The following is a 23,330-nucleotide window of genomic DNA, read 5'->3' as shown; positions in this document are numbered from 1 at the left end:
TGAAGCTTTCCCTCCAAAACTTAAAAACGTATCTAAGTAATAGTACTTATAGATAGCTTTCAGTTGCCCCCCTACCGCTCTAAATGTAAAACTGATATTTACAAATATGCAATAATGCAATAACAGTCAGACAAATACTTGTATGTGATTTTTTCATACATATTTACCATTTAATATTGAAATCTCTGCTGTCGTCCCATAGAATAACATTGAAATCGCGGCGTGTTTGGAACTATTGAGGCTTACATGAACCACGTGACAACCACGTGACCACCCTGTCGGCGAGATCATAGCGTGTCGCAACTCTCTCTCTCTATAGCTCTGGCTATTAGGATATCTAAGGTCCGCCCCCGAAACTTGCTGTTTGCTGGTGAAGCTGTCAATCAAAGTATACATACCCCGTTTCGATAGTGATCGCCTCATTGGCTTGTAAAGGCTTGTTTACAATAGGCCGCAAGGTGAAGCACGAAAAGTCCTTTAGAAAATGAATCCCGTTCCACTCACTGGCATCTACACAATCTTTAGCTTATAAAAAAGAACGAGTCGTGGTTAGTTACCAAAAAAAAGTTTGTCGCTGATTTTCCAGTCGATTGTCTATATGGCTTTGTTTTATGCAGAACTAGAGACTTCAGAGCGTAATAAGATTTTTGTCGGGAGCCGTGCCACGGTTCAACATGTGATCATGCTACACCAATAAGAAGGCTGCTTTTTGACAACAGAATGGAAAAATGGCAGCTCCCGTGTGGTTAGAAACAACGTTAATGATAGAGGAAAACACCCGAACATCCTCAAAAGTGGGCTAAATTAATTCTAATTAGTGCTGTATACATAGCATCGTCCAAGAATAACAATGAGGCAAATATACGATAATGTTATTTTTATGTTAAGTCATTTACATCACTTATATGATCAGCCAGCTGCTGATAATGTAAATGAAGCTAGGTACAAGGCTTTCTGTATGACATCATCAGCCTTGCCAGAATTATCCATTCCCCCTACCACTGATGCCCTCCATCAGCACTGCAAAAGGGCAAACTACCAGGCTGCAATAATGAGGTCCTGTCTCAAACAAAATATAAGTGCTCCATCACCTGCTGGATATGGTTGGCAAATAGAGGATGGGAACTTGCACGTCACCTGGATGACTAGAAATCCGGCCCCTGACAGTGTTTTGCATGTGATACACTGTGGCTGCAAAGGTGCCTGTGAGACAGACAGATGTTCCTGTTTTTCTGCAGGATTGTGTTGCACAGACCTATGTCGTTGCCGTAGTTGTGCCAACACAAAAGAATCGGAGGAACTGGAAGATAACTGTCCTGACACTGACACTGACACTGAGGACTGAGTGTCCCTAATCTGTTATTTCTTATTCAGTTTTGTACAGTTTTATATATCATATTTAATGTTTCATAAAGAGTGTTTTTATGGTTCATTAGTGTTGTTTTCATTTGTGGAAGAATGAATGAATGAACAAACAGATGGTCATTGGTATAAGTACAATTACTGCCTTTTATTGATACATGGAGGTTTATTTGTCACATACATAGAAATACTACTGTTTTTTCTGTGCGAGTGTGAAGAAAGAAAGATCAAGAAATATTTTTCATAAATAGCAAGAGGGAGTTTAAAGGGACTCTCACCTTTGTTGCATTTGAGAATTACAGCACATTCAAATCATCCCGCCTTCCTCCAATGCCCCACCCCCTAAGCGTTATTTTTTAGAGTACAAAAGTTCTAGACTCCCATGGGTTATGTTTAGACTCCCATGGGTTATGTTTAGACTCCCAGGGGTCATAATATCTACCAGGGGCCGTATTCACAAAGCATTTTATCTTACCGCTAGGAGTGCTCCTAACTCGCGCTAAAACATTTTACGTAGGAGTTTTTTCTTAAAAGTTATTCACAAAGCCGCTGAGACCTACTCTTACTAAGGATAAATCACAAAGAGTGAACTAAGAGTGACGCGCCGTTGCTATGGATTACGTCAATTCTCGTGCACGAGTTTAGAAGCTGTCAGTTCGGTGATTGGTTGTTCAGACGAGCCCACTGAATCACCGAAAAACAAGGAAATAGCCCAGGCTAGAAATGAATTCCTATTAAGTAGTTATAGTGCAGTTAGCAGAATACACGCATGATGACAATTTTGTGCAGACCACGATAATGACGTTGTAGCCTGCACGTTCAAGAGAGAGAAAGCAAACAATAAAAATACGTAAAAGAAAATAAATGTTACGAACTACCCAAGTGTTGACTGATTTGTGCCAAGGTGTTTACCTAAAATGTGTTTTCAAAGTGATCCCTAAATGCCTGTCCACTCGGTTCCACACGGCCAAATTCCTTGTAATGTTGATCGCCATCATCATCATCATCATCGTCGTCTGGCTGTGGAATGTTCCTCCGCTTGCAGAGGTTGTGTAGAATGGCACATACAGTGATTACTGTGCTTGCCCTCTCTGGGGTGAGGCGTATTTCGCCGTGGAGGACATGAAACCGACGTTTCATCTGCCCAATTCCTCTCTCCACAACATTTCGTGTACGTTTGTGTGCTCGCAAAGAGCCAATACGATGTGTTTTACGCATAGGACTAAGCGTAATCTGCGTAATCACTTACATTTAACTGTGCTCCCGGTTGTGGATTGAGGTAGGGTGTCTAGAGCCACGTCTTGCATGGATAGTCACTGTCACCCAGCAAGTGACACCCAACTGGTACATCTCAAAAAGCTGCCTCAGACCGCTCACCATTAAAATGCGTGAATCATGGGTAGCTGAAGATCCAGGCCACTTTGCAACAACATCCAGTAGGCTATGTTAAAATTTGCATCAAAAACAACCTGCGTGTTGATGGAATGCACTTTCTTCCTATTGACGAACACGTCCTCGTCTTTTGATGGCGCAATTATTTTTATTTTTTATAAGTTATATATATTTTTTTATAACTTTATAACTTTATAACATTTTATTTCGGGACTAATCTGATTATTCCTGTTAGTCGGGGATGTTATTGCATCGCGCATTAACTCCACAATAAGTTGAATACCCTAACATTTCATCTCGCAGGCATTTTAAGATTCTTTGTGAATAGGTCTTACTGAGTTAGGAGTCCTCTTGAGGACTTTTAAGCTCTCCTAGACTTAGGTGCTACTTTTAGTCCTAAAATACTTTGTGAATTGCTCTTAGTGAAAAAAGTTAGGAGTCCTAAATTTAAGAGTGACACGCCCATTATTTTTAGGAGTTACTCCTAAATTCGCCAGTTAGGACCTACTTTTAGCCCTAAGATCCTTTGTGAATACGGCCCCAGGGGTCTAGTAAACAAGAAATTTAGCAGGTGGCTCACTGTAATTTTATGGGCTTCGTGTGATACCGTTTTGAGGCCCCATGTTGAAGGACAGTGGTCCCACTGAGTATAAGAAAGGTGTATGAGCATTACAAACAGAGTAGCGGGACAACGTAGCGTCTGAGCCCGAAATGGGTCCCGTAATCGGACTGAGTGGTGCGGTTGGTTGCCAACGGTCTGGAGGTCTTGAGAATCATCCAGGGGAGCGGGACCACTTGGCTTCTGAGGCCGAATCGGGTCCCCTTGTCGGACTGAATGGTGCAGTTGGTGGCCAACAGTCTGGAGGTCTTCCTGAGGCTCCAGAGGAGGGTAACTCTGTGAGTCTGAGTCCGAGATGAGTCCCCTAATCGGACTGAATGGTGCAGTTGGTGGCCAACAGTCTGGAGGTCTTCCGGAGGCTCCAGAGGAGGGTAACTCTGTGAGTCCGAGTCCGAGATGAGTCCCCTAATCGGACTGAATGGTGCAGTTGGTGGCCAACAGTCTGGAGGTCTTCCTGAGGCTCCAGAGGAGGGTAACTCTGAGTCCGAGTCCGAGATGAGTCCCCTAATCGGACTGAATGGTGCAGTTGGTGGCCAACAGTCTGGAGGTCTTCCTGAGGCTCCAGAGGAGGGTAACTCTGTGAGTCTGAGTCCGAGATGAGTCCCCTAATCGGATTGAATGGTGCAGTTTCAGTACGCCGTGGACCACTTTGGTCTGCCATCGTCAGTCGCTACGGTCGCCGTGGAATCAAAACAAACCCTCTAGTTGAGGACGCGCCTTGATGACGCGGGCCCGAATGCGCCACAAGAAGCAGACGGAAAACCTTATATATCCATGCAGCAAACAGACAGGTCTGTCGGCCAATAAGGTCCTTCGGTCCGAAGAATTTTATTGGTTGAAGTTTTCACTAAATATTATGAGAGTAAAATAATTGTTTGTTTTTACTCCTGGTGGGTCTGTCTTGCATATTAGAGTGTTATTACCTTATTAATACCAATTCAACCTTATCCAAAAAAAGTGTAAAAATGCAACAAAGGTGAGAGTCTCTTTAAAGAGCAGTGTGTGAAAAAAGGTGTAATTGATGTTTTATAGTCATTGTGTGTGTTCAGGATAAGGAATGCTTGAGGAAAGAAGCTCCTCCTCAGTCTCTCTGTTCTGGTCTTGTAGCAGCAGAGACGTTTGCCTGACCTCAGTGTTTTGAAAAGTCCATGGTCAGGATGTTAAGAATCCTTTACAATACCTTGGGCGCTGGTAGGTAAGTCTTTTCTTGTAGGTCTCCTGCAGAATATGGAGAGATGCTCTGATGATTCGGTGCTGCAGTCACAGGCTGTACAGTTCCCATACCAAGTGATGCTGTCAGGACACACAGCTGATGGGTGCGGATGCTCTGAACTTCCTCAGCTGATGTAGGAAGTACAGTCTTTGCCTTGATTTCTTCGGTGTGCTGGGTGTTCACAGTCCATGTAAGATCGTCAGTAATGTGTATTCCCAATTCCCATGTATGTCAAACTTGATGTAAATGACTTAACATAAAAATAACATTATCGTATATTTGCCTCATTGTTATTCTTGGACGCGGCTATGTATACAGCACTAATTAGAATTAATTTAGCCCACTTTTGAGGATGTTCGGGTGTTTTCCTCTATCATTAACGTTGTTTCTAACCACACGGGAGCCGCCATTTTTCCATTCTGTTGTCAAAAAGCAGCCTTCTCATTGGTGTAGCATGATCACGTGTCGAACCGTGGCACGGCTCCCGACAAAAATCTTATTACGCTCTGAAGTCTCTAGTTCTGCATAAAACAAAGCCATATAGACAATCGACTGGAAAATCAGCGACAAACTTTTTTTTGGTAACTAACCACGACTCGTTCTTTTTTATAAGCTAAAGATTGTGTAGATGCCAGTGAGTGGAACGGGCTGAAACGAAAACCGTGTTCACCTTACGGCCTACAAGGAAGTATTGGTCTTACGGACATGTGTGGGGGCTCTACGTCAGTGTGAGACCCTGGCGAATAATAGCGGAATTCAAACCCTAACTCGCAGTTCTCTTCAAAAAACATTGCAGCGTTTCGGTTTTCTATTTTTCGGCTGCTTTGTATAAGATGGCTTGTGCATATACACAATGTAATTAGACTAAAATAATATTGATATCCGATTTCTGTGGACCCTTATGAACATTTCAAGACCCAACATGAAGTATAAACTCATTGCTAAGGATATCCACAATGACGATTTTTCTAACCTGTATAGATGACATATCCAGTTAGAAAAGAACCGTCACTCTCCACGGTCACTAGTAAGTGACACAGATTGATGATGGGAATGACAACGAGGGGGCGGGGAACTCAAGGGGGTTGTCTCAACTTGTCGTTGAGAGAGTTGTCTCAACTTGTCCTGAGGGAGCTGCGGTCACTGCTGAGTCATTAAGTTTGTCGGCCGTTGGGGGGGCCCCCTGGCGGCTCGGGGCCCCAAGCAGTTGCCTGCCTTGCCTGTTCACAAGCTGCGCGTCTGACAACATATTCTGTAATTGGCTGACGACTTTGCTGACCAAGCATCGTAAGGAAAGTTCTTCTGGTATTTTCTCGTAGATCGCACTCTCTCCCCGTCTTCGTTAAATGCGACTGCATCACCTTCCCTCCCATGACGGTCAGCAGCTTGCAGATATCAGTATCCCTCCAGTTATAACTACTCATGTTGAAATCATTGCGTTGTCTCTGTTGTAGAGACAATGCAGCAACACCTCTACCCAAGTCCCTTCCCTGGAACCTCAAAGCTGTCTAATCACATTTACATCTAAATGAAAAGCGCCAATATGTGTAGGGTCTGAGAGGGTAAATTGGGGTGCGAAATCAAGCCGGTAAATTACCACTGTCAGTGTAAACGCGCAGACCATGCAAGGAAAAAGGTGGGCATAAGACGGGCATATTTGGCAGCGTTTACTGAGTCATAAAGGGGTGTGCTTTCTAGGGGTGTGTGCTGGAGTTGTAACAGAGGACGCCTCTCATTTGGATGCTGAATAAGAAGATGATTTCCAACCTGCACACTCAGCTCCTCGCTGCAGACCAGCCGCTCGCCGCGCTCCAGGCTCTTGGCCGCGCTGTGGTCCGCAGACATCGAGTTCAGGGCCTCCACTTCTGACGCGGTGAAGAGGGTGTCATGGCCGTCAACCGGCAGTGGGCCCTCCCCTTTACCGTAGACGCTCAGGATCTTCAGCTCCCCGCTGCGACTGGACATGTGGGAGGAGCCAGGGCCGTCCACACCCAGACTCTCCGAGGTGGCGCCGCGCTGCGTGCTACGGTCTCCAAAGGCATCACAGTCTTCTGCAGAGGGAGAAAAAAAAAAGACAGTCATTGTTTTGACACAGTGTTTGCATAGAAGGAGGAAGTGTGTATTTGTACACATGAAAAAACTATTTAAATGTACCATTGACACAGAGGGTTTAAAATGTGTACTGCAGACAAAGATTCAGAGTTTTGGAGAGGAACGTCTCCTCCAGCACCCTCCCCCCTAGACTCAAAGCTCAAGCGGGGGCCAGGTGGAGGACACTGAACGAACACCAGCGCAAAATGATCTGAGCACAACATGACATGCAAGACAAGTGCAATTATTCTATTTTGGCAATAACAAGCGACAACGTGTCCTTCCCTGTAAGCTGATCAGCTAACATTTATACATTTTGAATTCATTGATGTTTGAGAATGATAAACCAGCTTATGGGGAATCTGTCTTGAAACCCTTCTGGGCCCTTGACTGATTCCATCTTTGAAATGCTACTACCGAATTTGACTCTTGTTTTAACAGGGCGATGGTCATGATTCTTTTCCAAAGAGGACCAGGCTTTTCAGCGCAGTTAGAATCGAGTACATTCTCAGTTGTTTGCTTGCATGGATGCAATGTGTATTACTAAGGCACAGGTTGAAGAATTGAGACAGGAAACTAGACAAGGTATTGCAAAGATAGACAAGTCAGGGCTGCCAGGTAAGCTTAAGTTGTGGTGTCTGCAGTTTGGTTTATTGCCTCGGCTAATGTGGCCATTGACAGTGTATGAAGTTCCTCTGTCAAAGGTAGAAAGGATGGAAAAAATGATCAACTCTTTTGTCAGAAAGTGGCTTGGAGTCCCACGCTGCCTAAGCAGCGTGGCCTTGTATGGGAAGGGCATTGTAGAGTTGCCCATATCTAATCTGACAGAAGAATTTAAATGTGCTAAGGTTAGACTGGAGATGACTCTTACTCAGTCCAAGGACCCAGTGGTGAGGAGGGTTGCACCCACAGTTAACGCAGGGAGGAAATGGAAACCAAAACAAGCGGTCCAGCAAGCTCAATCGGCACTTAGACATAGAGATATTATGGGCCATGTTCAGCACGGGCGGGGGGGCTTAGGGAGGGACGTAGGTAAACCCTCGTGGGGTAAGGCTTCTGCAGGGGAAAGGAGAAAATGGTAGTGGAGGAAATACATAGGCAGGAGGAGATTGTAAGATGTACTAAGGCAGTGTCACAGGCAAAACAAGGGCAGTGGGTGAATTGGGAGGGAGTGGAGAAGAAGAAGATAAAGTGGAGAGATCTATGGAGCATGGAGGCTAGCAGGATCAGATTTATGATAGGTGCCACTTATGATGTACTCCCATCTCCCCAGAACTTAAATCAGTGGTATGGTGAGGATGAGACATGCACACTATGTTCCTGTGTATGCAGCCTCCGCCATATCCTATCAGGGTGCAAGGTAAGTCTCTCCCAGGGGCGGTATACGTGGCGTCACAACCAGATATTGAAATGTTTGGCAGAGGCTGTTGATGATAAACGGGGAGAAGCTAATTCATCAGCCGCTAGTAAAGAGGGTAGGCAAATTAACTTTGTGCAGCAGGGGGAAAAGGCTAGACCATTTAGAGGCAGGCACAGAGTCGGGCAGCTAAGTAATGGAGGAGCCTGGGAATTGAAGGCGGATCTTATTCAGCAGGTTGTTGTGCCTCCACACATTGTTAGCACTCGGCTAAGACCAGATATGCTATTGTGGTCAGACTCAGAGAAGATTGTTTATTTTATTGAACTTACAGTTCCTTGGGAAGACAGAGTTGAAGTAGCTAATGAGCTTAAGAAAGCGAAATATGCTGAGATGGCTGAAGAGGCAGCACAGAGAGGCTGGAGTTCGCGACTAAGGCCTATTGAAATCGGTGCACGGGGGTTTGTGGCTAGATCTGCTATTAGCTTGCTGACTGAACTGGGTATTTGTGGACGAAGTCTGAGGCAGGCGGTTAGTAACATGTCTGTGGCAGCAGAACGAGCAAGTGAATGGCTGTGGGTAAGGAGAAAACATACTTCCTGGGGTGCAAGCTGAGGTAAGCCAGCTGTGCTAACGTGAGCTAATATGCCAACGTGTTTGTGTGGTCAGGGTTAGGGGTAGGGCTAGGGGTACGATGCAGGAAAGAGTGTTTAGATGCATTAAATGTGGCAATGTGGTGGCAGCATTGAGGGGGGTGAATCCAGGACGCTGGTTTCATTGTTAAGCCTTCAGGAGGTGTCGTGGGCCTAACTTAAACGAAACATCTGTGAAAGAGGGTGCCCACTTGATAACCCCAATGATATTCTGCTTACTGCTTACTGCTGTATTTACTGCTGTTAGTTGGACTAGTTGTCTCGTGTTTTTTTTTTTTTTTTCTCACCTTTGGTTGGTAGCTCAGTAGCCAGCGTGCTTATAAGGTTGGTTTGGACAGGGGCTTCTGAATATGTGTTTTCCTTGGATTTTGGCACAAGGGATTATAACATCTGATCCTGTGTATTAATGAATTACTAACCTCCAGCGGGCATGCCTCCACCAATATCCTCTTCAACCTTGATTGAAATGGTGTCTGGGGTCTGCTGCTTTCCACATAAAGAAGGAAACACACTCAAGACATTCTTTCATTTGCACAGAATAGTTGTCAAGCCCCACTAAGGACACATTATGCATTTTTACACTGCCAAGCCGGTTCGTTCGCGGCTTTGCACGCCCTGCAAATTCATTGTCTTGCCTGTGTACAACAGAGGGGGTAAAATCCCCCTTCATCACGGAGCCAGCTTTCTTGGTTCACTGGAGAAGGCGGGGCTATGCACGGAAAGTACACGTCTCATCAATAAATTGCATACTCCGAATGTTTTTTTTTTAATTCAAGACACTCATGCAAGAATGAGTTTACATCTCAGTGTAGGATAAAACAACAAGTGCAAAAACGACAACATATGCTTTATTTTGCTGACCATGCATCGTAAGGAAAGTTATTCTGGTACTTTCCCGTAGAACGTACCATCTTTCCCCGTCTTCATTAAATGCAACTGCATCACCTTCTCTCCCATGATGGTCAGCAGCTTGCGGATATCAGTATCCCTCCAGTTAGAACAACTCATGGTGATATCGCTGCGTTGTCTCTGTTGTAGAGACAATGCAGCAACACCTCTCTACTACGGGTGTAGCAGTACACGTATTTGTACCGAACCGTCACGGTACAGGCACCTTGTGCGGTTACAGAGGTTTACCGCGGTTTGTAAATGCGGCGTACATAGCGTTAATATGGTCGGAGTTCCACCCGGACAGTTTAGCCAAAGTATACAACTCCGACTCCGTAATCCGACTCCGTAACTACGGAGACCCCTCAGCAGTTCTCCGTCGGGATGTCGGATACGCAATGCAATACACCGCCCGATCCATCTTATATGTTGACTACAGTACAGACCATGTAAGCAGTAACTTCGGACCTTTCTTGGAAGGAATTATTAGTGACTGGACCTTGTTCAATTTTATAGGCGCGTTGTCTTTTTTTACAGTTTAATAAAATGTTTACAACCCGCCAGCTCTCGTTGTGAAGTCACCATGCCATTCGTTCCAATGGGAATAGTGACGGTATATAATTTCAACATAAAATGTACATATTTGTAATTTCAAAGCCGTACCAGCCTTTATACCACAGATACTATAGGGTCTATAGCATATAACCACGTTTTCCGATTAAAGTTTAATGCATTTTTCAAAATTTACCAGCTCTCATTTTGAAGGCAGTGTTCATTTTGCCATCCATTATAGATTTAGTCTTGGGCTGCACAGGGTTCTGTTTATGAGAGCCTAAAACACCCAGGACCCCCACCATCATTGCTAAATCAAGTCTAGTATCTTGCTGATATGTTAAACATTCAATAATCAACTACACTCCCAATCCCGCTGTGTTTGGTTAATGTTATAATGTCGACGATTGAGAATGAGAACGAGGGAGGAGCTGAGTTTGAGAACCGTGCATTCCTTGATTCGATTCACCGCTACCGGAAAGTCGACTGAACGAACGAACGATTCCCGATCGACTCGTCTTGGCGAACTGACCGAAGCGAACTGAATCACGGAAACGAATCAATACTAAATCCCCCACTACCCGTGAACAGGCAACACAAAGCCTCCGAGTGGTTTGCAAAGTCACTGCCGATGTTCTCGACTTCGGCTCCTTATATATCCAATCCTTACCCAACATTATTGATTTACATAACATGATTTTTTCCAGGTCAGAGCGTACATTGATCACAATGCATACAGAACACACGAGCAGCGTTGGTGTGTAGTGTGTGCTTGTCAGCACATTTTTCAAAGTGCAGCCGAAGTTTGAAGTCTGTTCATCTTGAACCCTACACCTGGCAGTAGCTACACAAGATAGGAACAGAGGGACCCGACTCCGCTGCGCCGTTTAAAACCTAATTTCCACTGTTAATGTATATGATATAGGCCTGATAATAATAGTTTGTTAATTTATTCCATATGAGCAGACATTCTTAAGCCCAGTTCAGACCAAAGATTCACCTTGCAACGGCTTGCAACTCGCAACTCCTTGCAACGCCTTGCAACGAGACGGGCTGCGACGTTCTAAAACTGGGCAGTTCACACTGGCTGCAACGGGCTGCGACGCTAGGTGGTTTCCATAGCAACTGTGAACGCTCTGGCACAGCTGAGAGCCGCAACATCATCATTTGCGTAGGTTAGGTTAGATTAGTTAGGTTTGCGATTAGTTAGGTTTGCAATTAGTTTTATTTTTATTTTGCTTGAGAGTAGGCTAGAGTTATGTTTTGTCATTCTCCACTACATCTGCATTGGAGTAAATAGCTGGAGCTTACAGTTAGTTTAGATTACCCGTTGTTGGTTACATTGCATTTTCCGTTAGTTGAATTTCAGTTTGATCTGTCTTTGTTCACCATCGGCTCAACTACTACTTGGAGATGGATAACTTAATTATAAACATGCCTAATTATGTTAGTGAGAGTGAAATGGTCGCAGTTTTTGCTGTGGCTTTAATCATGAAAAGAAGAAGACGGCGAGTTAGAAAGCCAAGAATATGGAACCGCAGTTGGGTACTTCAGCGGCAGAAACAGGGTGCCTACGCCAATCTGTGTATAGATTGGCGAATTAAGTTCTCCTCCCTCTCATCGGACCAGAAGTCTGCCATCTTCAGATCTTTTTATGCTGGAGTGGACAGTGCGGTACCGGGACGGAGTAAGGCCGTGACGTACAAGTTGTTTTGTGCTGTGATTGGCTGAAGAGGAATAGTTAAATCGCCGCGTTCTAAAACTGGACCTTGCGATTTGACATGTTCAATCTCTGGCGACTCCTTGCAACGCCTTGCGACGCCTTGCAACGGCTTGCAACGGCTTGCAACGACCCGTTCACACCGCCCCTGCGACGTTCTAAAACCGTCTCGTTGCAAGCCGTTGCAAGGTGAATCTTTGGTCTGAACTGGGCTAAAGATTCGGGACATTCTCTTGGTATCCAAGCAGTAGAGATCAGTGCCTGTACCCCCTTTGCTAAACTTTGCCCATTCTCGTGTGATCCCCCTGGTTTGCAGAGGTGCCCACTCAGACAGAACGGTTATCCAAATAACAAAGAAGTGTACAACACTTGCATTACAGTGTGTGTATTCAAACACATACCCGATACCATCTACCTTTGCATTAGACAGTGAAACAGTAGCTGGGCTGTTAAGGCCGATTTAGGGTCGTTTTAGACGCAGAGACGTAAGCACGTAATTTACACAAGGGACTTGTTTTAGACAAGTTTTGATTTACGGTTCCTTGTTCCTTGCGCGTGTTGCAAGGGGATTCTCCGTCAGAACAGTAGGGGGAGCAACGAACGAATCTGTGGGCGTGGAAGTGGAAATCGCTGGCTTGTTTATATTTATGCACTTCCAGTATTTTCGACGAGAGTAGCAGTAGCTAAGTTTAGGTTAGCGGTCTTTTTCCACACTCTGAACGATGTTAAGGTTGCTGTAAAACCGGAAATGTGAGACTCCTGAAAGGATGTGGTTAGCTGGCCAATCACATTTTTTGCGAGCTGCGTAGGGCCGTAGTGTTTTAGTCGCATAGTCAGGAATTTTGGGCGACGCACTTAAGCACGTAAGGGGGGATATTTTACCGCGCAAGGGGGGGTTATGTATCTTACGTGCTTACGCGTTAAGGCCGATTTAGGGTCGTTTTAGACGCAGAGACGTAAGCACGTAATTTACACAAGGGACTTGTTTTAGACAAGTTTTGATTTACGGTTCCTTGTTCCTTGCGCGTGTTGCAAGGGGATTCTCCGTCAGAACAGTAGGGGGAGCAACGAACGAATCTGTGGGCGTGGAAGTGGAAATCGCTGGCTTGTTTATATTTATGCACTTCCAGTATTTTCGACGAGAGTAGCAGTAGCTAAGTTTAGGTTAGCGGTCTTTTTCCACACTCTGAACGATGTTAAGGTTGCTGTAAAACCGGAAATGTGAGACTCCTGAAAGGATGTGGTTAGCTGGCCAATCACAGTCTTTGCGAGCTGCGTAGGGCCGTAGTGTTTTATGCCGCTTTTCCACTGCATGGTACCAGCTCGACACGACTCGACTCGACTCAGCTCGCCTTTTTTGCGTTTCCACCGCGAAAACATGGTATCTGGTACCTGAAGTGGCTGCTTTTTCTAGTACCGCCTCGCTCTAGGTTCCAAGCGGCTGAGCCGATGCTAAAAGGTGACGTCGGCAGACGGCCGGCCACTGATTGGCCAGAGAGTGTGACGAAGTCACGAGAGCGACATGGCAACCATGCTGGTAACAGCCATAGCAGCGCCGCAGCCAACATATTCCACTTCTTCAACATGCCAGCTAATAATACGAACACGAATACCATCGCATCGATGTTCTCCATTGTTGTTATGTGGGTTCTGTCCATGTGTGGGTTACGTAGGTGTTGTTTGCGTCGCGTACAAAAATACGTCACGGCCCTTTCGCGCAGCCGACCCCGCCCACGTCCCGGAGGTACTATTTGCGGTGGAAAAGGACCCGCGCTGCTACCGTGTCGAGTCGTGTCGAGTCGAGCTACATGTGCGGTGGAAAAGCGGCATTAGTCGCATAGTCAGGAATTTTGGGCGACGCACTTAAGCACTTAAGGGGGGATATTTTACCGCGCAAGGGGGGGTTATGTATCTTACGTGCTTACGCGTTACGTCTAAAAAAGCATATATCGGCCTTTACGTCTAAAACAGAGCATATATCGGCCTTTAGCTGTAGAGCTAATGCTACAACAACATTATAAGGGTAACAAAGTAATATACAGTAAAGCAACACAATGATATAGCGGTAGTTCACTTACTTGTCCGATGTTTGTAGCTGAGCCGAGGAGAGTTGGTACTGAACCGGACTCCATTTCCAGATGTTCCGCAAGTCCAGCTTTGTATTGGACCAAGTTGAGGAAGCAGTCGTCGGTGAAACTTACTATGCGTGCTGAGCTCACGCGGTCGTAGCTCATTTTCTCATGGGCGGTCGGGACAAATTCTCTGGACGGGCAAAGTAGAGAAAGGGGAGGTAACCTCTCCCCGTATTTTTCTTTTCTTTTTTATTGAACATGTTTATAGATAATACAAACAAAAGAATGAGCGATAAAATGCAAGAAATAAAATAAAAAATGTAATGAGGATCAATGAGATCCTCAGGATCCTTAGCAACAAATATAGGGTTAGGTAATACAGTTCAAATAATACATTTCTCTTTCATTATTTCCTTTTTGAAGAGTTTTGTTAGATTTGATGTAGTGTTAAATGTTAACCCTTTGCATTGGTTCTTATTGGTGGTCACCATGTCCAGTATTAAGCTCACCATGTCCAGTATTCCGAATTCAAAGCATTTATTCACACATTTGCCAAGCGGAGCCGACAGTCCTGTGGTAGACAAGTATGCAAATTAGCCATGTGCGGCAAACAGAAGATAGACGCAATGTATAGAGTGGCGAAGTCACGCCCCTTCCGGTAGGGCTCAAGGGACCTATGAGATCGAAAAATATGAATGGGTGTCAATGGAGAGAAAATAATTATTTTCTGGTCCCAGTCTTTATATGCCCTGGATTACACATATGTTGTTTGTGGATTTAAATGATAATTTTTCATGCAAAGAAAACAAAAAATGTTCGTGAAGAAGTTTGATAATTTTAGGTTTTATGTGAGGCCGCTTTGTGAACTACAGCTCTTCGCTGCTCTAGACGCATATGATATACGTCACCACACCCGCCCTTGGAACTCGGCACAAGGATGGCGATCTCTCTGCCCCACTTCACCGCTTTTTCCAAGGGGAGGATAGACGCATCGAAAGAGGTGAAAACCATTATAAATCGGGGCACGTGCAGAGTTTCAGTTATGCCGATGGGAAGATTGTCGGTCTTCTCCACGCCAGTCGCAGGGAGCGTGACGTCACATACGAGCCGTGTAGTCTTTCTCGTTGTGTTTTCTCTACAGCCTTTATCTGAACAATTGCACAATAAACGGTCGAACTCTTTGCATGAAAAATTATCCTTTAAATCCACAAACAACATATGTGTAATCCAGGGCATATAAAGACCGGGACCAGAAAATAATAATTTTCTCTCCATTGACACCCATTCATATTTTTCGATCTCATAGGTCCCATGAGCCCTACCGGAAAGGGCGTGACTTCGCCACTCTATATAACTGATTGTTGTGCATTGTTGTGGATATGTAGGCTGGTTAGTTGTGGTTGTTTGTGGTCTTAGTGAAACAGCCTTGCCTTGGAGTTGGAGAAGTTGGAGTGATTGTGTGAATCTGCGAGAGAGAGCGGACCTGCCGTGGTGATGTTGGGCTTGTTGTGGGCTTATATGTGATCAATGATGTATCTGTCTGATCGTATTAGCTGTAGATGGATGGTTAAATAATGTCAAAAGATCGGTCATACTGCAGGCTCATACTACGGGCACACTGATTGTGTGCCCGTCTCCGATATGCTATATCTGGCATTTATTTAGTTCATGTTCTTCTGAGTGCGCAAGAATGTTGCCAATTATTGTCGTGTTTGCATTGTAATGCACAACTTTGCCTCTCCCTGTGTTATAAAATAACGTGCATCCCAACAACTTTAGCCAATGCAGGCTCCTATTGCTTTACGTCTGTGTGTGTGTGTGTGTGTGTGTGTGTGTGTGTGTGTGTGTGTGTGTGTGTGTGTGTGTGTGTGTCTCCAAATTTGACTCAGATTATCTTGTTCGCCACCTACAGAGCTGCTATGTACGATGAGGGAACCGGAGCCTCGGATGCGGGACTTCTTCAGAGGTCTATTGTTTTTCATATTTTATTAACACCACATGATTGGACCATTCAGCGAATCAATCAAATAGGCTACCTCCCTCAGTAGCAATCGCGCAACACAACTGCATGCAGAGAAAAGAGATAGATAACTAGCAGAGAGTTGCAAATTACAACTCTGCTAGAGTTGTAGCAGAGAGTTGTAAATTCTCTGGTGGGTGGAAAGGAGCTTTTCCACCCATTTCAGTGGAGGAATTGGACTCCCAAAGAACTTAAAACGGGCAAGTAAGTTACATATTAATTTAGTCTTTTGGCCCATAGCCTATAAACAAAGTGAAGCAACAATCCCATATTTCTAACTGCATTTGAAGTAGACATTGAGACTCACAAAAAAATGGAGGCTATAGGACAGTGATCATGATATGCCTCAATATCAGAATAACAACCTTTTGGTCAAATAGCAATGGCTAGTGGAAAAAACATAAAATGGCCATTAAGTATAGGTCTGTATTTGCAGTGTAAGCTTGTCCAGGCCCTGCAAGTCAGGGTGTAGGCTATGATTTTTAAGCTAGTGGGCATCTCAGAAATGCACCAGAATACAGAAAATAAAATGTACCAAATTCAAAATTGTCTACCCCCGTTCATTACTGCACCCATCCCACACATTTGATCACCAGCCGCCACGGCAAACAAGGAGTGAAGGCTCTGAATCTTCCGACTCTGTCCCCTGAGAATAATGCTGCACTCTAGGAGGACCGGCATGAACTGACTCAAGCATCACTGAGATCTAGACATTTAACCAGGGACCTTTTTAAGTGGATCCTCTTCAACCACGATTGCCTATTGTGGTACAAGATATGAAATAGAATATAATGGCAGTAGAAAGACAGCAATTAGGAAGTCAAAACAAGCGATAGTTGGCATTAAGGACATGCCAAAAGGTAATTGAAACAAACACAATCATGTATAATGTGTGGGGTTTAATTGCAGTCTATTTCACAGGTGAACTTTGCAGGCTTTTTCTAATAAAAGGTAGAGGTAATGACATACTTGTGGAAATATCAAACGTAACTCCAATATACAATTGTATATAAATGATATAAACCCTGTTTATATAATTAATCAATTTAAAGTAATTTATATACATTCTCCTTGGACCTAGAGACACCTCCCGTCCCCTCTAATTAAAAGGCATTAAGATAGTTTGCATTTGCAACTTACTGAACGAATGCTTGGTAAATTTGCTGCCTGTTTCTTCCCATGATTAAGCTCTAAAAATAAATCAAATGTTTTGCAGTCAGAAGTGTCCTAGAACTAAGTCATTCTTCATCACAGACATAATTTCTCAAAAATAAAAACATGGCGAATCAAAGTTGGAAAGCATTTAATCATGATGAAAAAAAAGCAGCACCTGGATACAGGTGTGAAAGCATCCCTTTAAAGGGGTAGTTCCGAATTTTGGACAAAGGGCCTGATTCTCATAATGTTAGAAATAGAACTAGCCTCGCATTAGAAATTAAACTTCTAGCCGGTGTGAGTCTTCATGTGGACTTTCAGGGACGAGCTCTGGCTGAAGCACTTCGTGCATTGGTCACACCTGTAGGGCTTCTCGCCGGTGTGAGTCCTCATGTGGATCTTCAGCATGCCTTTCAAACTGAAGCGCTTCGTGCATTGGTCACACCTGCAGGGCTTCTCCCTGGAGTGCGTTCTCATGTGGATCTTCAGATCGTTGCTCTGACTGAAGCTCTTCGTGCATTGGTCACACCTGTAGGGCTTGTGAGTCCTCATGTGGCTCTTCAGGTGGTTTTGCTGACTGAAGCGCATCGTGCATTGGTCACAGCTGTAGGGCTTCTCCCCGTGTCCACACGGAGCCACATGAGGACCCGTGTGAGTCCTCATGTGGCTCCACAGGGACGAGCTCCGGCCGTAGCGTTTCGTGCATTGGTCGCACCCGTAGGGCTTCTCGCTGGAGTGCGTACTAATGTGGTTCTTCAGAGCGTCTTTCCGCATGAAGCGCTTCATGCATTGGTCACAGCTGTAGGGCTTCTCGCCGGTGTGAGTCTTCATGTGGCCCTTCAGGTGTTCTCTTTGACTGAAGCGCTTTGTGCATTGGTCACAGCTGTAGGGCTTCTCCCCGGAGTGCGTTCTCATGTGGTTCTTCAGGACGTTACTTCGACTGAAGCTCTTCGTGCATTGGTCACAGCTGTAGGGTTTCTCCCCGGTGTGAGTCCTCATGTGGTTCTTCAGTACGTTTAGCTGACTGAAGCTCTTCGTGCATTGGTCACAGCTGTAGGGCCTCTCCCCAGAGCAAGTCCTCATGTGGATCTTCAGGAAGTCTTCCCGTATGTAGCGCTTCTTGCATTGGTCGCACCCGTACGGCTTCTCGTCTGGTCGGGTCCTCATGTGTACGATCATATTGGCATTGTTGAGAGAAACCTTCCACCAACCATCCACCGCCAGTGGGCCCTCCCCTTTTCCGTAGACGCTTAGGATCTGCAGCTCCCCGTTGTGACTGGCCATGTGGGAGGAGCCAGGGGCGTCCACACCCAGACTCTCTGAGGTGTCGCCGCGCTGCGTGCTGCAGTCTCTGATGTCATTGCCGTCTTCTTCAGAGAGGAAAGAAAGAGAGAAAGTAATGGTATTAATTAATTATTTGCACAAAGGGATACAGCATGTACTTTTACACACTGATGTATTGGAAGAAGTATATTTTGACACTTTCTTTCTAACGTCTTTTTGTTTATTATGCATTTTCCCTTGTTCCCCTTGGGGGGGTCAAGGGTCAAAGGCTCCTACTGAGAAGGCACCGCTACGTCTCCACCTTACCAATACTGTAGTTATATTGGGAATCAGAGCGGATTCTGCATTCCTGACACCTGCCATGAACAAGATGTAAATCATTCTACTATAAAACTGTATAGTAGTCCTTGTGTTTTAGGAGGGTGCCGGTCATGATGCTTTTCAAAAGAGGAATAGCGCAGTTAGAATCGAGTACATTCTCAGTTGGTAGGTCAGTTTACTTGCATGGATGTAATGTGTATTACTAACCTCCAGCGGGCAAGCCTCCACCAATATCCTCTTCAACCTTGATTGAAATGGTGTCTGGGGTCTGCTGCTTTCCACATAAAGAAGGAAACACATTTTCATTTCCTTTCATTTGCACAGAATAGTTGTAAATCCCCCCTTACGATAGACTGGGTTCCCCCAACCTGCTCTGACGGCGATTTGAATTCGCCCTTCATAAGGGTCTGGAGAAGAGCAATTCTTATCTTTCTGGTTCCGATACGTTTTTGGAGAAGCTGAGACCGTTTTTTGAGACCAAAATTGTACCGGGGGCGAAAGTTGTACCGCTTACGTAATCTGCGTTCGAAATTTCCAAACCTGCCTGGCAACGGACGAACGATGCATGGGAAGCTTCATGAATATTCCCAAACATTTGTTCTGTTCTGATGGCGATTTGAATTCGCCCTGTGGAAGGGTCTGGAGAAGAGCAATTCATTTCTTTCTGCTTTCGATACGTTTTTGGAGAAGCCAATCACCAAGTTGGTTAGTTCTCCCCCTGGCGCCCTATTGGCTGGTTTAACACAATGATGACAGGGAAGCGACGGCAAGCAGACATTTGCGTACAGAGTCAGTTGAACAAGTTGATCAAGCCTCTTGTGCTGAAGACAATGACAGCAGCTTCCCCAGACCAACGAGTCTGGCAATAGGCAGGCTACACTTACGGAACATTAATTCATAGAGGAGTGTGCTTTATTTATTTATTTTTAAGGGTGTGTGCTGGAGTTGTAACAGAGGAAGCCTCTCATTTGGATGCTGAATAAGAAGATGATTTCCAACCTGCACACTCAGCTCCTCGCGGCAGACCAGCCGCTCGCCGCGCTCCAGGCTCTTGGCCACGCTGTGGTCCGCAAACAGCGAGTTCAGGGCCTCCACTTCTGACGCGGTGAAGAGGGTGTCATGGCCGTCCGTCGCCAGTGGGCCCTCCCCTTTTCCGTAGACACTCAGAATCTTCAATTCCTCGCTGTGACTGGACATGTGGGAGGAGCCAGGGGCGTCCACACCCAGACTCTCCGAGGTGGCGCCGCGCTGCGTGCTACGGTCTCCAAAGGCATCGCAGTCTTCTGCAGAGGGAGAAAGAAAAGGAAAAAGTATATTTACATTTAGATATTGCATAAAGGGATGCATTGTGTATTTGTACACGTGAAAGAAACTCTTTAAATGTATGCAACATTGACACAGAGGGTTTAAAATGTGTACTGCTGACAAAGATTCACAGTTTTGGAGAGGGACGTCTCCTCCAGCACCCTCCTCCCTAGACTCAAAGCTCAAGTGGTTGGCCAGGTTAAGGACACTCAACGAACACCAGCGCAAAATGATTCTATTTCGACACTAAAAAGCAACAACGTGTCCTTCCCTCTAAGCTGATCAGCTAACATTCATGCATTATGAATTTATTGATGTTTGAGAATGATAAACCAGCTCATGTGGCATCTGTCTTGAAACCCTTCTGGGCTCTTGACTGAGTCCATCTTTGAAATGCAACTCCCAAGTTTGACTCGTGTTTTAGCAGGGTGCTGGTCATGATGCTTTTCCAAAGAGGACCAGGCTTTTCAGCGCAGTTAGAATCGAGTATATTCTCAGTTGATCCAGGTTGTTTTCTTGCATAGATGCAATGTGTATTACTAACCTACGGCGGGCATGCCTCCACCAATATCCTCTTCAACCTTGATTGAAATGGTGTCTGGGGTCTGCTGCTTTCCACATAAAGAAGGAAACACACACAAGACATTCTTTCATTTTCACAGAATAGTTGTCAATCCCCACTACTGACAGATTCTGCGTTTTTACACTGCCAAGCTGGTTCGGTCGCGGCTTGGCACGACCGAACCAATGTCTTGCCTGTGTATTTTTTTTTGTGGATTCAAGACCCTCGCATGCAAGAATGAGTTCACATCTGAGTGTAGGTTAAAACGCGATTAACTATTAACAAGTGCAAAAATGCCAAAATATTCTTTATTCTGCTAACCAGCAGTTCATCGCTGTGACTGGACATGTGGGAGGAGCCAGGGGCGACCACCGCCAGAATCTTTGAGGTGGCGCCACACTGAGTGCTACGGTCTCCAAAGGCATCGCAGTCTTCTGCAGAGGGAGAAAAAAAGGAAAAAGAAATTGTTTTGATATATTATTTGCATAAAGGGAGGCATTGTGTGTCTGTACAACTCTTTAAATGTTCGCAACATTGACACAGAGGGTTTAAAATGTGTACTGCTTGCTGACAAAGATTCACAGTTTTGGAGAGGGACGTCTCCTCCAGCACCCTCCTCCCTAGACTCAAAGCTCAAGTGGTTGGCCAGGTTAGGGACACTCAACGAACACCAGCGCAAAATGATCTGAGCACAACATGACATGCGAGGCAAGCACAATAATTATATTTGGACACTAAAAGGCAAAAACGTGTCATTCCCTCTAAGCTGATCAGCTAACATTCATACATTATGAATCCATTGATGTTTGAGAATGATAAACCAGCTCATGTGGCATCTGTCTTGAAACCCTTCTGGGCTCTTGACTGATTCCATCTATGAAATGCAACTCCCAAGTTTGACTCGTGTTTTAGCAGGGCGCTGGTCATGATGCTTTTCCAATGAGGACCAGGCTTTTTAGCGCAGATAGAATCTAGCATCAGCCTAGAATCTATACTGCCTAGAATCTACCAAATCAAAGAAAAAAAATACTCAATGAGTAATGTACACACCTTCACTTTTAAAATGGGGCTGCATAGACTTTAAGGATAGCTTTGTGCCTACAAATATGCGTTTCCAGGTTTTCTGTCTGGCAGGCAACATCCCTTGAGAGAAGCTGCTGAATGTAAGCACTTGATGAGCTGGCCTGCGTAGAGACAACAAAGAAAAATCAGTACTCAATTTTTTACCTTGTATGTATTCCAGGTGCAAGTTGTAAGAAAATATAAGAGAAGCATGTTTGGTGAATTACATTAGCCTAATACTTAAAATGAGTTCTATGAAATGATATTACATCCTTGATTTGTTTACATATTTTATAGTTCATCTCAACAACCCAATACCATGACATCAAGCTCTGCAGAAATCGGCTAACCCTTTGATTTGAATCAGGTGTGAAGGGGAAAACATGCCTATAATAGTGTTTTCCAGGTACACTTTTTTGCCCGTAAATAACCAGCTATAACTGGGAGTACAAGAGGGTAGAAGGGTGCGAAAACACGTGTTTCCCAGGAACGCACCATATGTATTTAGGATGAGTTTAACAGGTCAATCTCCTCATCAGTAAAACGCTAGAACTACTGCGGTCCAGTGGCCGGTAGAATACAGTTGTATTCGTTTGTTGAATGGTGAGCAGACATTGTTAAACATCGCATTCCCTTGGTATCCAAGCAGTAGAGATCAGTGCCTGTAGCCCCTTTGTTGAATTGTGCCCATTCTCGTGTGATGACCCATGCTTGTTTAGATGCACTCTCGACTTACAGTGTGTGTATTTATAGGAATGAATGGGCGGCCATGTATTAGTCCACTGTCCTTTCTCTATAATAGGTCCATGGTATTTAAACACATAACTGATGCTATCTACCTTAACATTAGCGACAATAACTTGGCTGTTAGCTGTAGCGCTAATGCTAAAGCAACATTATAATGCTAACAAGGTAACTATAGACAGTAAAGCAACACAATGATATGGCGTTAGTTAACTTACTTTTTCGAGATTTGTAGCTGAGCCGAGGAGAGTTGGTACTGATCCAGACTTGATTTTCAGACGTTGAGCAAGTCCAGCTCTGTATTGGCCCAAGTTGAGGAAGCAGTCGTCAGTGAAATGTTTGGCGCTGCCGTGTTCTAGCAACGGGACGCCCATACGTTCCTGACCTCATCTGACTCCCGCGCTGCGTTTGTATCCAGTAGGCGTGGCCTATGCCGTATTGGCTCCGGCTTCCTCATCTGTCTAAAAATGCTGCCAGAGCCATAAAGAGAGAAGAGTTGCGCCACTCTCTGGGGCCGTATTCACAAAGGATTTTAGGGCTAAAAGTAGGTCCTAACTGGCGAATTTAGGAGTAACTCCTAAATATAATGGGCGTGTCACTCTTAAATTTAGGACTCCTAACTTTTTTCACTAAGAGCAATTCACAAAGTATTTTAGGCCTAAAAGTAGCACCTAAGTCTAGGAGAGCTTAAAAGTCCTCAAGAGGACTCCTAACTCAGTAAGACCTATTCACAAAGAATCGTAAATGCCTGCGAGACGAAATGTTAGGGTATTAAACTTGTTGTGGAGTTAATCGCAATGCAATAACATCCCAGACTAACAGGAATAATCTGATTAGTCCCGAAATAAAATGTTTGGCCACACTACGTTATTTAGCAACAGGGGAAATGCAACTTTGCAATGCCGACGATTTAAAAATATCGCAACCATCAGTCAGCCGTGCCATAAACTTTCCTTTG

The 23,330-nt window shown here is 44.8% G+C and overlaps 1 protein-coding gene and 1 pseudogene across 1 annotated transcript; both read right to left on the bottom strand.

Annotated features, from left to right (window-relative positions):
- Nucleotides 1-14,352, bottom strand: part of LOC132456607 (zinc finger protein 729-like) — a 353,266-nt pseudogene extending 338,914 nt beyond the window's left edge.
- A 2,471-nt stretch (nucleotides 14,353-16,823) lies between these two features.
- LOC132455271 (zinc finger protein 431-like) lies at nucleotides 16,824-18,465 on the bottom strand. The gene has a single exon (XM_060049105.1). The coding sequence runs from the start codon at nucleotides 18,376-18,378 to the stop codon at nucleotides 17,383-17,385; it is 996 nt and encodes a 331-aa protein (XP_059905088.1). The 5' UTR covers nucleotides 18,379-18,465; the 3' UTR covers nucleotides 16,824-17,382.
- Nucleotides 18,466-23,330: the final 4,865 nt, after the last annotated feature.

This window comes from Gadus macrocephalus, chromosome 4 (genome assembly GCF_031168955.1).
Source record: "Gadus macrocephalus chromosome 4, ASM3116895v1".
Taxonomy (NCBI): Eukaryota; Metazoa; Chordata; class Actinopteri; order Gadiformes; family Gadidae; genus Gadus; species Gadus macrocephalus.
Note: the sequence above shows the minus strand (reverse complement) of the source record. Positions and strands in the feature narration are given on the sequence as shown.